This window comes from Macaca fascicularis, chromosome 20, assembly GCF_037993035.2.
Source record: "Macaca fascicularis isolate 582-1 chromosome 20, T2T-MFA8v1.1".
In the NCBI taxonomy this organism is placed as follows: Eukaryota; Metazoa; Chordata; class Mammalia; order Primates; family Cercopithecidae; genus Macaca; species Macaca fascicularis.
Window position 1 is genome coordinate 2,468,119 of NC_088394.1, and position 14,893 is coordinate 2,483,011.

The following is a 14,893-nucleotide window of genomic DNA, read 5'->3' on the forward strand; positions in this document are numbered from 1 at the left end:
ATCTTCTCAAAGCTTTGAGTACAATAATTGGGGGAATAAGCCAGTTTTGTTTTCTGTTTCTGTAACTTAAGTGAAGGGTTTTTTCCCCCTTGTATACCACTTGTCCTAACATATCTTTAAGGTTTTGAACCTGCCTCTGGCCTGGCCTGCAATGCATAGGTGAGGAGAAGCAGAGAGCTTGTCATGTTCAAGTCCTGTCAAGAAAACAGGTGGGCATGGTGGCTCGGGCCTCTAGTCTTTGGGAGGCCAGGGTGGGAGGATTACTTGAGCTCAGGAGTTTGAGACCAGCCTAGACAACATACTGGGACCCTGTCTCTACAAAAAAAACTTTTAAAATTAGCCGGGTGTGGTGGTACATGCCTGTAGTCCCAGCTACTCTGGAGGCGGAGACAGGAGGATCACTTGAGACCAGGAGGTTGAGGCTGTAGTGAGTGATGATCATGCCACTATACTTCAGCCTGGACCACAGAGCAAGACCCTGTGTCAAAAAAAGAAAAAAAAATTGAGTTTCTTTCCTTCTGATGTATTAGCTGTTTTCATATGTCCTCAGACATACTTAATATCCTTACAGGCATTATGTGGATTCAGGGTAAATGTCTCAGACTGTGAGCCTGAGAGTCCCTCTCTAGAAGGCTCCACACCATTCTGCCTGCTAGATCGGGGCCAGATGAGATTAAAGTCAACGCTTGAGAAAGAAAACCAACATGCATTAACTGAAACACCATTTCCACTTGTTCATCTACAGGGTGTAGAGCGAATTCCAAGAACCCAGCTAGGCAATGACACACTAAGTTTCCTATTTCTAGCGGCTGCCAAAGCCATCAGCAAGCATGGAAACCTCTGAGAGTCTCAACTCCTCTGTCTCCAGAGGCCTGGCACTGGCCAAGTCTAGAAGGATGCAGGGTGGCGCCACCTGGTACAGGGTGAGGGTGTGAAGAACAGACCTCGAAGGGTTGCCACCGCAAGCCCCGTGCCTTGTCCAGGAATACACAGGCTCTTTTGATGGCAGATAACTTTGCCGTATGATCTTTGTGGTGTGCCTGGTGGGTCACACCCTGTGAGCGTGTAGATGCCTCGTCCCGTGCTGGCTGCTTAATTTCTTCTGCACTCATAATCCTTACCATCTTGAAGATCATCATTTAAATATTCCGGTTTTATGTGTGGCTACAAAGTGCTATCTAAAGATGCTCTCTAAAACTCAACTCACGAAGATGAGAGGAACATCACAGGGAACTGTGTGACTTCTTAGCAGGCATTAGGGCAGATACTTAGAAATTAAAGCTGAATTTTAGAAACTTACATTTTACAAGCCTATCTTACATTTTAAGGTCTTTTAATGAGAAAAAGTTGCATCCCAAATAATATTTCCAAATCTGAAAGGAAGTCAACTCCTCTATTACTAGAAGTTCTTTCTTTTTTTTTTAGACAGAGCCATTCTGTCAGCCAGGCTGGAGTGCAGTGGCACAATCTCTGCTCACTGCAGTCTCAACCTCCCAGGCTCAAGTGATCCTCTCACCTCAGCCTCCCAAGTAGCTGGGACTGCGGGCATGCAGCACCACGCCTGGCTGATTATTATTATTTTTTATTTTTATTTTTGGTAGAGTCTGGGTTTCACCTCCTCGGCCTCCCAAAGTGCTGGGATTACAGGTGTGAGCCACTGTGCCCAGCTGTAGGAGGTTCTGATTCAGCACCGCCTTTCAGGAGCAGGCCAGCTGTGTGATTCCATAAGCGTCGAGAATTACCCAGCATATCATCTTGTTATAATTTCATTGTTGTAACCAACTTCAAGTAACAAATCTGCCCAATCATAGTAGTGATAATTAATCAATTGAGTTGATGGCCAAGTCTGTTGGCCTCTCCCTGTGGTAGCAGTGCTCCTGGTGTGCTACCTCAGGAATTCAAAGGGCTCAGATTTCTCAAAGGTATAAAGCAGAAGCTTTAAACATCCCCCAGAATGCAAGCTTGCTCTAACTTACTCACCAGGAAGGATTATAGATTACATCTGTTTGCCCAGCCTCGTCATTTTCACTTTATAGAACCTCACAACTCTCCATAGCCTTTATTGCACGTTATTTGCTGGAGATGGTGCCATGTGCCTTTCATGGATTAGCTGACATTCCTAATAAGCTGGATATTTTAGGCTGTTTTGCAGGCTTAGAAATGGAGATTTGGGGCCAGGTGCGGTGGCTCACGCCTGTAATCCCAACACTAGGAGGCTGAGGCGGGTGGATCACCTGAGGTTGAGTTTGAGACCGGCCTGACCAGTATGGTAAAACCCCGTCTCTACTAAAAATTAGAAAAATTAGCTGGGTGTGGTGGCACGCACCTGTAGTCCCAGCTACTCGGGAGGCTGAGGCAGGAGAATGGCGTGAACCAGGAAGGCGGAGCTTGCAGTGAGCTGAGATGGCGCCACTGCACTCTAGCCTGGGCAACAAAGTGAGACTCCATCTCAGGAAAAAAAAAAAAAAGAAATGGAGATTTGGCAAAATTAAGTCACTTGGGATCCCAGGAAATTGGAATCTGAGACTGAAACCTCTTAGTGGGATGGTTGAACGTCTATACGGCAAATTACGTTGCAAGGAGAAAATGTGAAAACACAATAGGGCCTGGCATGGTGGGTGACACCTATCTAAGCACTTTGGGAGGCCAAGGGGAGGACCGCTTGAGGCCAGGGGTTCAAGACCAGCCAGGGTAACATAGTGAGACCTCCTCTACAAAAATGTTTTTAAAATTGGCCCAGCAGTGGTGGTGCACACCTGTAGACCCAACTACTTAGGAGGCTGAGGTAGGATCACTCGAGCCTAAGAGTTCAAGTAAGCCCTGATCATGCCAATGCCTCCAGCCTGAGCAACAGAGTGAGACCCTGCCTCTAAAAACTGAACCAAAAAAAATCAGTAGGGTGTCAGCTACGGGAGTTACTGTTCAGGTGCAATCAGGTTAGGATGAGAGGATCTGAACTGATGAGCATTTCAGTGGGTGAAAAACGGTAAGTGGCCATTCCTATTAGCATTAAGCAGTCACTGATGTGGTTTCATCAGAATTCACAATACATCTGTGGCTCCCAGTTTCAAAGTCTTGGGTTCATGGTGTCCCCCTGCCCAGCAAAATAAAGTGCAAATCTTACGGAGCAACACATTTTCAGTTCAGGCCTCAAGCAGTTCCAGAGACCAAAGTCCAGGGGACAGTAGCTCAGAACGGGGGAAAGGGGAGCCTGAGCCAAGAGTCAACCAGGATGACACGCAGAATCAGACCTGCAAAGGCTGCAGATACTGTAGTTATGAGGCATACACACAAAGCTTAAAGATAAATACGTGGTTGGAAGTATAAGAGCCTATCAAAACTGCTAGAATATAAGAAATCAAATAGGACAAAAATAGAATAATTGGCTGGGTGCAGTGGCTCACGCCTGTAATCCCAGCACTCTGGGAGGCCAAGGGAGACGGGTGGATGACTTGAGGTCAGCAGTTCGAGACCAGCCTGGCCAACATGGTGAAACCCTGTCTCTACTAAAAATAAAAAAAAATTAAAAAAAAAAGATTCAGGCGTTAATGGCGCATCGGTAGTCCCAGCTACTCAGGAGGCTGAGGCACGAGAATCGCTTGGACCCAGGAGGCGAAGGTTACAGTGAGCCGAGATCGTCGCACTCCAGCCTGGGCGACAAGAGCGAAACACCGTCTCAAAAAAAAAAAAAAATCGCTGAAATTAATAACCCAATGGATGGGTTAAACAGATTGCACATAGCTGAAAGGAAACCGAAAATCTGGCCGGGCGCGGTGGCTCTCGCCTGTCATCCCAACACTCTGGGAGGTCGAGGCGGGCGGATCACTTGAGTCCAGCCTGGCCAACATGGCGAAACCCCGTCTCTAAAATACCAAATACTAAAAGTACAAAAATCCCAGCTACTCCGGAGGCTGAGGCAGGAGAATCACTTGAACCCGGAAGGCGGAGCTTGCAGTGAGCCGGGATCGCGCCACTGCACTCCAGCCTGGGGGACAGAGCGAAACTCCATCTCAAAAAAAAAAACCACGAAAATCTGAAGCAGTCACACAGTGCGTTAGGGACAAGTGGGCGAAAGGAAGGAGGCCACGCTGCTGGGTTTCAGGATGAGATGGGCGTTGAGGGTGCATTCACAGAATCCCGGGAGGAGCCAGCTGACTGCGGAAGGCACTAGGAGAGGGGAGGCACTAGGAAGGGAGGCGCTGGGCGTGGACTGAGCGGGGCGCAGTGCTGTAGGGAACGCAGGCTCATCAGGGCGGCCGGGGTGGAGGCGCAGGCGCTGAGCCTTCACCTAAAGTCGCCGGTGTGTGCAGAGCCCGGAGATGCGACCGAGGTCACCGAAAGCCCAGGGTGGCGGGGACATGCTTAAGCTACCGCGCGCTGGGGATAGCGACCACCGCCGTCCCGCGGATCCCACCATCCTGGAGAACATCTCCCTCTGCCCAACTCAGCCGCGCTTCCGGCCCGAAGCCCGGCTTCCTCTGACGTCACGGCCCCTGCGCCCCCTGGCGTCGCGGCTGCGGCTGGGCGCGCGGGCACCGCCCCCTCTGGCTGGAGGGCGGGACTTCCGGCGAATGAGTGACGGGCGCTTCCTCGGCAGCGGCGGCGGCTGAGCCCTGAGGCGACAGCAGCTGCGGGAGGCGACGGGCCGCGGCCTGCGGGACCTGAGGCAGCCGGGGAGGGCCGGGCGCGCCGGCCAGATAGCGAGCCGCGCTGGCGGCGGCGGTGGCCGCGATGATGGAGATCCAGATGGACGAGGGCGGCGGCGTGGTGGTGTACCAGGACGACTACTGCTCCGGCTCTGTGATGTCGGAGCGGGTGTCGGGCCTGGCGGGCTCCATCTACCGCGAGTTCGAGCGCCTCATCCACTGCTACGACGAGGAGGTGGTCAAGGAGCTCATGCCGCTGGTGGTGAACGTGCTGGAGAACCTAGACTCAGTGCTCAGCGAGAACCAGGAGCACGAGGTGGAGCTGGAGCTGCTGCGCGAGGACAACGAGCAGCTGCTCACCCAGTACGAGCGCGAGAAGGCGCTGCGCAGGCAGGCGGAGGAGGTGCGTGGGCCGCGGGACCCGCCCGCATCCCCGTCCCGGACCCCCAGCCAGCCCCGGGTCCGGGACCCACACCTGTCCCGACCTCAGACCTCGCCCCGGCGCCCCGGACCCCCAGACCCCGCCCCGAGACCCGCCTGGACCCCCATCCCCCTCCCCGGGACTTCCCCACCCCCTGTGCCCGCCGTGAGACACCTCCCTAGAGCACCCCCCGCCTGCCCCGGAACCCCACCCCGATCCCCGGGGACCCCCTTTTCCGCCCAGGCCTGGGCCCTGGCCCCCTCCTCCGGGCCCCCAGCCCTGAACGCTCAGCCCCAAACCCGATGTGCCTGGCATCATCCTCGGGGAGCTCAGCTTCAAAGCCAGGCCTCACTCTCCCCTCCCCACCCACCTCTGCATGCCAATTCCCTTTGCTTTCGTGCGTGTATTCAGTCAAAACCGTTTCCCGACCCCAAGTGCTACCTCTGTTGGCTGCCATTCTAAACCCACCTAGAAAAGGAATCTTTGGTGTTCTTAGGGTGCTGCAGCCGTCTGTTGATGTTGGAGACCTTGCCTTGTCCCTAAGTCCGTATTTTGAAGGTCTGTGACATGGGTGAATTGGGTGGTTGATGTAAACACAGAACAAGGCCGCAGGCGGGCTGCTCCTCTGTCAGCAGAAGGAACACTCGAGTTTCTGGAGGTGATCTCTTTGCCCCTTGGTGCCTTGCTTGGCGAGATTGTTAGCTGATGTAGCCAGGGCTGAGAAACCACTCTGGCTTCTGAGGAGTTAAAAGTCTGAGTTTGAAGCGTTTAATTCTGTACTAGGATGTCTCCATAACCTGGAAATCGCTTACTTGTGAAGCAGTTACAAGAGCCGTGCCCTGTGGGGAGCTCCACTTCGCTACATTCATTCACCATCAGATACTGAGCTCGGCCTGCCTGCGTGCGGGCCCAGAGCCTCGCCCTTTGTGGGAAACAGGTTCAGGGAGGCTGGTTCCCATCCCTACTTTGCCTCTGTGACCTTGGCCTGTCGACTGCCTGGGATTTGATTTTCCATCAAAGGAGTGAATTGCACTAGGCCGATCTCTAAGCCCAGAAATTGCCTCATTCTAGGAGTTAGGTAATGCTGTTTGACTTATGAATAGACGTGTCTTAGGAAATGAGCTTCAATTCCTTTTCAATTAATTTGGATTAACACATTCTTGACTTTAATAGGAAAATAAAAGATGGTGTCAGTATTTTGGCTTTTTCTGAAACCAAGGTGATTTATGGCCTAGTTTGGTTTAAAGCGTGTTTATAAAAATAATAACAGTATGTTGTGTCATTCCTCCTTTACTGCGGTTTCTATTGCGTTTGGGTCATGTCTGTCGGGAGGCGGTTGTGTGTTGATTGGAATGCCGCGGTTCCAGCAAAACTGAGTTAAAGTTCTCAACCTAAGGGAACGCAAGGGTTCATGGATTTTGGAGCTCAGGGTGACTGTAGGCATTTTACTGGGAAGGAAACTTGTCCCAAGAAGTGGAGGGGCTGCACCAAGGTCACCCACCCCAGAAGTGCCCAGCCAGGATGCAGAGTGAACCCGACGCTGGCCTGGGTGCTTGCTTCCATGTCAGGCAGCTGCAGGCACCGGAGGGCTGCTCCCCAGAAGCCTGGAGTGCCAGGGCTCCCCTCGCTCAGCTGTGGAACTGTGGTTGCCCCGCTCTGCTGGGCACTGCCCTCCACTTCTCTCCCACACTCAGTGGCCTGACCTAGATTTCAGGTGGGTTTCTTTTCTTTCACCTTGTACCTATGTGGTCAGTATAGTGGACAAGAAGGAACTGACAGGAGAAAATCAAGATGGACAACGTTAAGGCTAGAAATTATAACCTTGCCGCTTAAAAATGAGCTCTGCATGAGATAGGCGCTGCCCAGCTCTGTGCGGTTCACATGTAAGCTGCCGTGAGTGCATCTGCCCTCCCCCAGGGCTCCCGCTGGACTGAGCTGGCGGGTGTGCTTGCGGTTTGCAAAGCTATCGCCTTTAGTCTGAGACCCACCATTGCTCCAGCTCTTTAGAGAAGCTGCAGGGAGAGCTTCCGAGCGGAGCCCCGAAGCCAACCAATGCTTGGCCAGCATGGAGGCTGTGATTAAACGCTAATAGTGCGCCCTTGGAAAGACCTGAGGGCCTTACAACTAAGGAAAAGGGCTCGATGCTGTCAACATTTGGCATGCCTCCTCCTCTACTGAATCAAGCAGACCTTCATTTCCAGCTTTGTAGACCATTGCGCCCCGTGGGTCAGCGTCTTTTCTAGGCAGGGACTTGTGATCACATAGACGTGTGTCTGATAAGAGGGCAGCGGGACGTCACTCGCTGCAGGCATGTCTTGTTGCAGAGGAGCTCCTGGGTGAGCTGTCAGCAGAAGCTCCGTCCCCAGCCACTCAGCTCAAGAAGGCTTAGTCAGAGCTGGGTAACCTGAGCCACTGCAGCCTCTGAGCAGACAGAATCTGCAGGGTTTTGAAAAAGCCTGAGCAGAGCAGACATCCCTGTTCCCATCTTCTTGCCGGTAATAACCACAGTGATTCCCAGTGTGCTCTGAGACCAGGCAGCTGAGTGTATGGGAGTGACGGGAGCTAGAGAGGGTGGGGTCTCCCGAGAGAGTGACCCAAGCCGTGGAGTCTGCAGACCCCAGCCTGAGTGTCAGCCCGGCCCTCAGGAGCCACACACCCTGGGTCCATCCTCTTCCCCTCGCTGGGCTGCAGTGGCCGCGGACTTCGCAAGTCAGTTTCATCTCAAGATCCAAGCACCATCACTGGCTGTTGGTTGCCTGGAGAACTGTGGGCAGGCAGATGTAGCAGAGTCAGGGCAGAGCCCTTGATGGGTTCTCAGGGCCGCCGTGGACGGCAGGCACCGGACATTGCTGTCCACCTACCAGATAGTGCAGTTTCTGGTTGTGCAGTTTCTGTTACAAAGTTTTTTAAATCCCTCAAGTTCTTTCTCAGTGGAAAAGAAGGTGGGAAACGGCAGCCGAACGGGGTGGGGGCTGGCGAGGAGCAGATGCTGCCTCCACATGCGCCGTCCGGTGCAGCTCCAGAGGAGGCTGTGCAGAGCCACCACGTTTGCCATGCTTACCCGGGCAGCAAAGAGCCCTTAGCCCATAGTGATCAACCGCTTAGCTCACAAGAGGAGAAATAAGGGGTGAGCGATGACATGTGAGTATTAGGAGTCATTATTTGCCTTAAAATCTTCTTAACCCTAAAGAAACTGCTGCTGGTAACAGCCCCCAGGCTCATGGCAGGCAGCTGGAGCGGGTGTTCTCTCAACTAGACCAGATCATGATGTTTGCTGATCATTCAGCATTTGATGCTATGTAAGGAAAGGATGCAAGGAAAGACAGTTTTATCCAAAACTTACTTTTTCCTAGTTAAATAAAACTTATCAGCCGGGCACAGTGGCTCACATCTGTAATCCCAGCACTTTGGGAGGCTGAGGCAGGCAAGAGATGAGGTCTCACCATGTTGCCCAGGCTGGTCTCAAACTCCTGGACTCAAGCAATCCTCCCACCTCAGCTTCCCAACATTTGACATTGAACTCCTGACCTCCTCATCTCAGGTCAGGAGTTCGCGACTAGCCTGGCCAACCTGGCAAAACCCCGTCCCTACTAAAAAAACAAAAGAAAAAAAAATTAACCAGATGTGGTGGCGGCGCCTGCAGTCCCAGCTACTCGGGAGGCTGAGGCAGGAGAATCACTTGAACCTGGGAGGAGGATGTTCCGGTGAACCGAGATCACACCACTGCACTCCAGCCTGGGCGACAAGAGTGAGAGTCGATCTCTAAATAAATACATAAATAAATAAATAAATGTCATTCATTTCCTAGAGTATTTGGGTAGGATTCAGCTGGAGAAAACAAATACCATCATCCTGCTCTACAGAGATGATCAGTCTGCCATTTTTTCCTCTTTTTTTTTTTTTCCTCTGCCCCAGATGATCTGCAGGAAGTTGTTTCCATAAATGAATTAAGATGCATCAGGAATTTTTATTTTTGTTTTTCATATGACAGATAGTAAATTCACCACTGCTTGGCCAGAGTGTGTGATTTCTTCTCCTGCCGTGTTATGATATTAAGAACAGTTTTTTTTAAAATGTTTTTTAGGCCGGGCGCCGTGGCTCAAGCCTGTAATCCCAGCACTTTGGGAGGCCGAGACGGGTGGATCACGAGGTCAGGAGATCGAGACCATCCTGGCTAACACGGTGAAACCCCGTCTCTACTAAAAAATACAAAAAACTAGCCGGGCGAGGTGGGGGGCGCCTGTAGTCCCAGCTACTCGGGAGGCTGAGGCAGGAGAATGGCGTGAACCCGGGAGGCGGAGCTTGCAGTGAGCTGAGATCGCACCACTGCACTCCAGCCTGGGCAACAGAGCAAGACTCCGTCTCAAAAAAAAATAAAAATAAAAATAAATATGTTTTTTAAATGAAGCTATCAAGATGGGGCCGCCAGAGCTGCCTTTCCTAGGTGCCTCTGAAAGCTGGTCTGGTGTAGCGGCACCATTCACCAGGAATACAGCAGTCTCCCTAAAAGTGGAGCAAATATTTGTAGGAACCATGGAGAAGGAGGTACCTGCTAGCCAGAGGGAACACGGGACAGAGGCCAAAGTGGCCTGGAGGCTGCTGGGCGCAGCCTGCCCCTCTGCCCCTCTGCTGCGGGAGCTCCTGGACCACACTGGCAGCAGTCAGACAGGGCCGAGAGCTGAGAGAAGTCAGTTCTTCCAAAATTAAGATTTCTAAATGAAATATCTGTTTCATTTTTAAGTTTTTAAAAACTGTTTTGAAATAATGTTCAGAAAGGTTGCAGAATTAACACTCCTCACCCAGCGTCCCAAGTGCGGGCATCTTCCCACACTGCTTTCTCTGGCTGTGTGAGGGGCTCAGGGGTCCCTGTGTTCTTGTGTCCTATGTTCTGCGGTGGCCCCTCATTCTCTGCCCTTTGTGACCTTGACCATTGCGTCAGTCACTTTGCAGCTGTGCCTCGGTCTGGCTGATGGGCCCTGGGGACCAGACACGGGGCACGTCCTCAGGCCTCAGCAGGAAGACCCATGGTCTGCAGAGCCTGCTAGATCCTTAATCTGTGCCAGATGGGCATCAGGTGAGGAGTACAAGATTTTTGGATGGTTCCCTTTCCCCAGGTTCCCATTTATTATCCGGGCGGGAGGATGAGCTGTTAGTGCATGAAAATCACTGCAGAAGATCGCCAGGAGCTGCATGGAGTGCCGGCTCTCTGGACTTGTTTTCCTTTGCTCTGTTGAAAGTTGGGCTCCCAAAGCCAGGCGCAGTGGCTCACGCCTGTAATCCCAACACTTTGAAAGGCTGAGGCGGGTGGATCATGAGGTAAGGAGTTTGAGACCAGCCTGGCCAGTATGGTGAAACCCCGTTTCTACTAAAAATACAAAAATTAGCTGGGTGTGGTGGTGCACGCCTGTAATCCCAGCTACTTGGAAGGCTAAGGCAGGAGAATCGCTTGAACACAGGAGGCGGAGGTTGCAGTGAGCCGATATCGAAATGCCACTGCACTCCAGCCTGGGCAATAGAGGGAGACTCCATCTCAAAAAAAGAAAGAAAGTTGGGGTCCCAAGCTCCCCTTGTCACCCTAAGTGTCCATCCGCCACTAGGTCCTGCTGTTCTTTTGGCCTCAGGAGTTCTTTAATGCCCCCACTTTTCATCTCCTTTGCTGCTTTCTGCTTCCAGTCACCACCATCCCAGGGTCTCCTGGCCACTCCCACCCCCGCCACTTCGCCAGCCCAGAGAACCCTCACAAAGCATAGCTGGTCTCTGAGTGGTAGGCTGGATTCCAGGCAGGGGCATTAGCTGATCGCTCTCCTGAGGCAGACTGGACGTCTCAGACGCCAATAACATGAGGGGATCTGAGTGACAAGGTGGGCCAGGACACTGGGTGGACAGAGTGAGGCTGTCTCCCCCAGGTGATCCCCCACCCGGCCCACCGTAAGGGCAGACGGTGAGTTACTCAGCTTCATGCAAGAAAGGTAGATGCTTAAAGGGTGGGTTTGTTTCCTGTTTAATGAACATTTTCCAGAAAGTGGGTGGATCCCATAGCAGTGGGTTTCAGATACAGGAGACCAGACAGGAGAAAATATTATGAGATGGGAAAGTGGATGCCAGCAACAGGAAACATCAGAGAGCAGGTGAAGTTCTCGAAAGGCCAAGAAGAGCCTGGTGGGAAATTGGTCTTACCTCAGAACTGCCTGTGCTCAGGGCACAGGATCGACTTTTTCGCCTTGGGCTGCTTTTTCTTTTCTTTCTGTGGGTGAGAATTTTATTGCAGTATCATTGATATACCCTGAACTGTACATACTTAAGGAATACAATTTGATGAGTTTTGAAATATGTATGGGCCGGGCGCGGTGGCTCAAGCCTGTAATCCCAGCACTTTGGGAGGCCGAGACGGGCGGATCACAAGGTCAGGAGATCGAGACCATCCTGGCTAACACGGTGAAACCCCGTCTCTACTAAAAATACAAGAAAATTAGCCGGGCGAGGTGGCGGGCGCCTGTAGTCCCAGCTACTCGGGAGGCTGAGGCAGGAGAATGGCGTGAACCCGGGGGGGCGGAGCTTGCAGTGAGCCGAGATCGCGCCACTGCACTCCAGCCTGGGGCACAGAGCAAGACTCTGTCTCAAAAAAAAAAAAAAAAAAAAAAAGAAATATGTATGAACACCTGAAGCCATCCCTGCAGTCCAAGCAGTGTAGATGCCCAGACCCCAGAGTTCCCTGTGCCCTGTGTAACCCCCCTCTGACCCCTCCTTGCCCCACCTGTCCCCAGGTAACCACTGATCTGCCTTCTGTCACTGTAGGTTGATTTGTATTTTCTAGAGCTTTGCATAATGGTCTCCTGCAGTGCATACGTGGTTTCCTATGACCTCTTCCACTCAGTACAGTGATTCGGGGACTCACCCAGGCCGTGTGTCCTTTCTCCATGGCCAAGCAGGGTCCCAGCAGTGCTGTTTGTCCATCCGCCTGCCTGCAGGGGAGCTGGGCAGCTTGCTTTTACCTAACCTTCACGCGTGAGCGGTTTGTAAGCCCGCTCACCCCAGGGCAGGGTGTTGGGCCAAGCACTGCTCGGGATAGGCTGGCGGTGAAACCCAGAGGCTAGAATCTGCTTATGAGGGGGATGAGTCTTTGCGGAGACCCTTAGAGCCCAAAACATCATTACCCTGTTGCATTTTTTTTTGAGCCACTGTTAGGGCAAGAGATCCGGGGCATGCCACGTGAAATGCGACAGGGCCTTTCCTCAAGATGGCTCCTCTGTGCGGTGGGTTTCCCACACAGGGCCTAAGGCATTTCGATTCTTGTTATCAACAACCAGATTCAAAACTTGCCTTTCGTTAAAGTTTCTGGGTGCCCTTTCCTCCCCAGGCCTCTGGGGAGTTTTGGGCTCCTGTTTCCTAACCTTTCCCCAGCCAGCCTTCCCATCACCTTTCCTTCTCCCCAGGAAATGAATTCCCAGATAAATGCACAGTCCCAGTGGGCCCTTGCACAGGTGTGTCTCTACGTCCCTGCCTGAGGTTAGAGCATTCATGTTTTGAGAGCAAGGACCCTTTGTCTACTGAGAAGAGCGAACTGAGGCACGGTTAGCAGGCCCCCCGTTCAGTGCAACCAGAGGGAGTCAGAGGCTGGGGCTGGTTAGGAAGTTTCAGAAGCCAGTGTAAACTCCTAAGAATGCGCCCAGAGAATAAAAGTTTACTTGAGAATAATTTTTCTCAGGGAGATATTTCATAAGATGGGACATTTAACTTGGGGTTTTAGTTTTATCTTCATTTTTCTTCTGCTGGTACCAACCATATAAATTTATATATATATCTATATATGTGTGTGTATATATATCCCAATACAAATGTATATGTACTAGTAAGACAGATGGGGAAATATATATATACATTTCCCCATCTGTTTTACCCATTCTTGAAAATCAGTGTGTATTCAACTAGTTGGGATTTGTTTCATGTGGACGCTGAACCCAGCAGTCCCTTTCACAGAAACGTGAGGAAGCCTTGCTTTTCAACCTGATTTTTGGATTCCCGAGCTGGTGGCCGGATCCCTCCACCCCACATGTAACACCTGAATGGAGAAATGTCTTTCCCTCCGCCCGTGTGCCGTCCAGCAGGCCTCGGGGGCAGTTTTGTAACTCCAGGGCCACCCCCTGCACGTCCTCTCTCTGCGTTTTAGATCTAGGTGGCCAGGCAGTTGTGGGAAATGGAAGGAGCTCCGACTGCCCCCTGCCAGCCCTGGGTAACCACAGCCATACAAGGTCCCTGCCCGTACCTGGGAACTAGCTGTGAAGGGCATCCGCCAGGGATGTGCCCACCGCCCAGCTGTTTGCCTGCTTAAGATAAAAGACCAAAAATGAGCCTTTTTCCTTGGAAATTCATACCGCCCCCTCATTCCCAGGGAAGGAAACAAATTGATCGGTATTGCAGAAGAACGAGATCTTTGATTCGTGTCGACATTCGTTTCTAACCAACCAGCCAGAGCTGAATTGTTTCTCGCTGGTGAGCCTGGCCTAACGGACATATGAGAGGGGAGGTTTGGATTTTTTGTTTTTATTTATTTATTTATTGAGACGTCGTCTCCATCTCTTGCTCAGGATGGATTGTAGTGGCACGATCTTGGCTCACTGCAACCTCCGCCCTCCGGGTTCAAGCAATTCTCCTGCCTCAGCCTCCCGAATACTTGGGATTACAGGCGCCCGCCACCACACCCGGCTAATTTTTTATATTTTTGACAGAGATGGGGTTTCACCATGTTCGCCAGGCTGGTCTTGAACTGCTGACTTCAGGTGATCTGCCCACCTCAGCCTCCCAAAGTGCTGGGATTACAGGCATGAGCCACTGCACCAGCTGTTGGATTTAATGTGTTACTTTACTCACCAGGAAAGTGTCCATGAGTTGTGAAAGTTACCAAAAGCCTGTTGATCGCCCTGTGAAAGAACTTACCTGGCCATTGCTCTGACATTCTGAGTCCAGAATATTGTCGTCTTGATTTTATATTTGACATGAAAAGTCAGTCACTGTGTAACTTTGTTTACATATACAAGGAAGGATGATCTCATTCTATGGAATACTAAAATACCTGACTTGGATTACTAGATTTTGGAAGACCCTATGCTCTCAGGTCATTTCTTTTTTTTTTTTTTGAGACAGTCTCCCTCTGTCATGCAATGGCGCGATCTCCGCTCACTGCAACCTCCGCCTCCCAGGTTCAAACTATTCTCCTGCCTCACCTCCTTAGCTGGGATTGCAGGTGTGCACCACTATGCCCGGCTAATTTTGGTATTTTTAGTAGAGACGGGGTTTCACCATGTTGGTCAGGCTCGTCTCGAACTCCTGACCTCGTGATCCACCCACCTTGGCCTCCCAAAGGGCTTGGATTACAGGAGTGAGCCACTGTGCCCGTTTATTTCAATATGTATCTTGACATTCACCGAAAATGGTAGGCACGGTGGCTCATGCCTATAATCCCAGCACTTTGGGAGGCTGAGGTGGATGAATGACCTGAGGTTAGGAGTTTGAGACCAGCCTGGCCAACATGGCAAAACCCCGTCTCTACTAAAAATACAAAAATTAGCCAGGTGTGACTGGGCGCAGTGGCCCACACCTGTAATCCCAGCACTTTGGAAGGCTGAGGCAGGCAGATCACGAGATCAAGGAGATCGAGACTATCCTGGCTAACACAGTGGATCCCCATCTCTACTAAAAATACAAAAAAATTAGCCAGGTGTGGTGGTGGGCGCCTGTGATCCTAGGTACTTGGGAGGCTGAAGCAGGAGAATCGCTTGAACCCGGGAGGCAGAGGTTGCAGTGAGCTGAGATTGCGTTACTGCACTCC

At 51.6% G+C, this 14,893-nt stretch overlaps 1 protein-coding gene and 1 long non-coding RNA gene across 15 annotated transcripts in view; both read left to right on the forward strand.

Annotated features, from left to right (window-relative positions):
• Nucleotides 1-93: 93 nt before the first annotated feature.
• On the forward strand, nt 94-1,299 carry LOC141409355 (uncharacterized). Its single transcript, XR_012429618.1, has 2 exons — nt 94-209; nt 746-1,299. It is a non-coding gene; the product is annotated as an uncharacterized lncRNA (long non-coding RNA).
• A 3,270-nt stretch (nt 1,300-4,569) lies between these two features.
• Nucleotides 4,570-14,893, forward strand: part of MAPK8IP3 (mitogen-activated protein kinase 8 interacting protein 3) — a 63,173-nt gene continuing 52,849 nt past the window's right edge. For all 14 annotated transcript variants that reach the window (XM_005590875.4, XM_005590880.4, XM_005590877.4 and 11 more), the window contains exon 1: nt 4,570-5,049. In XM_005590875.4, coding sequence (XP_005590932.2) covers nt 4,732-5,049 — 318 coding nt within the window. In that variant the 5' untranslated portion in view covers nt 4,570-4,731. The remainder of the gene's footprint in view (nt 5,050-14,893) is intronic.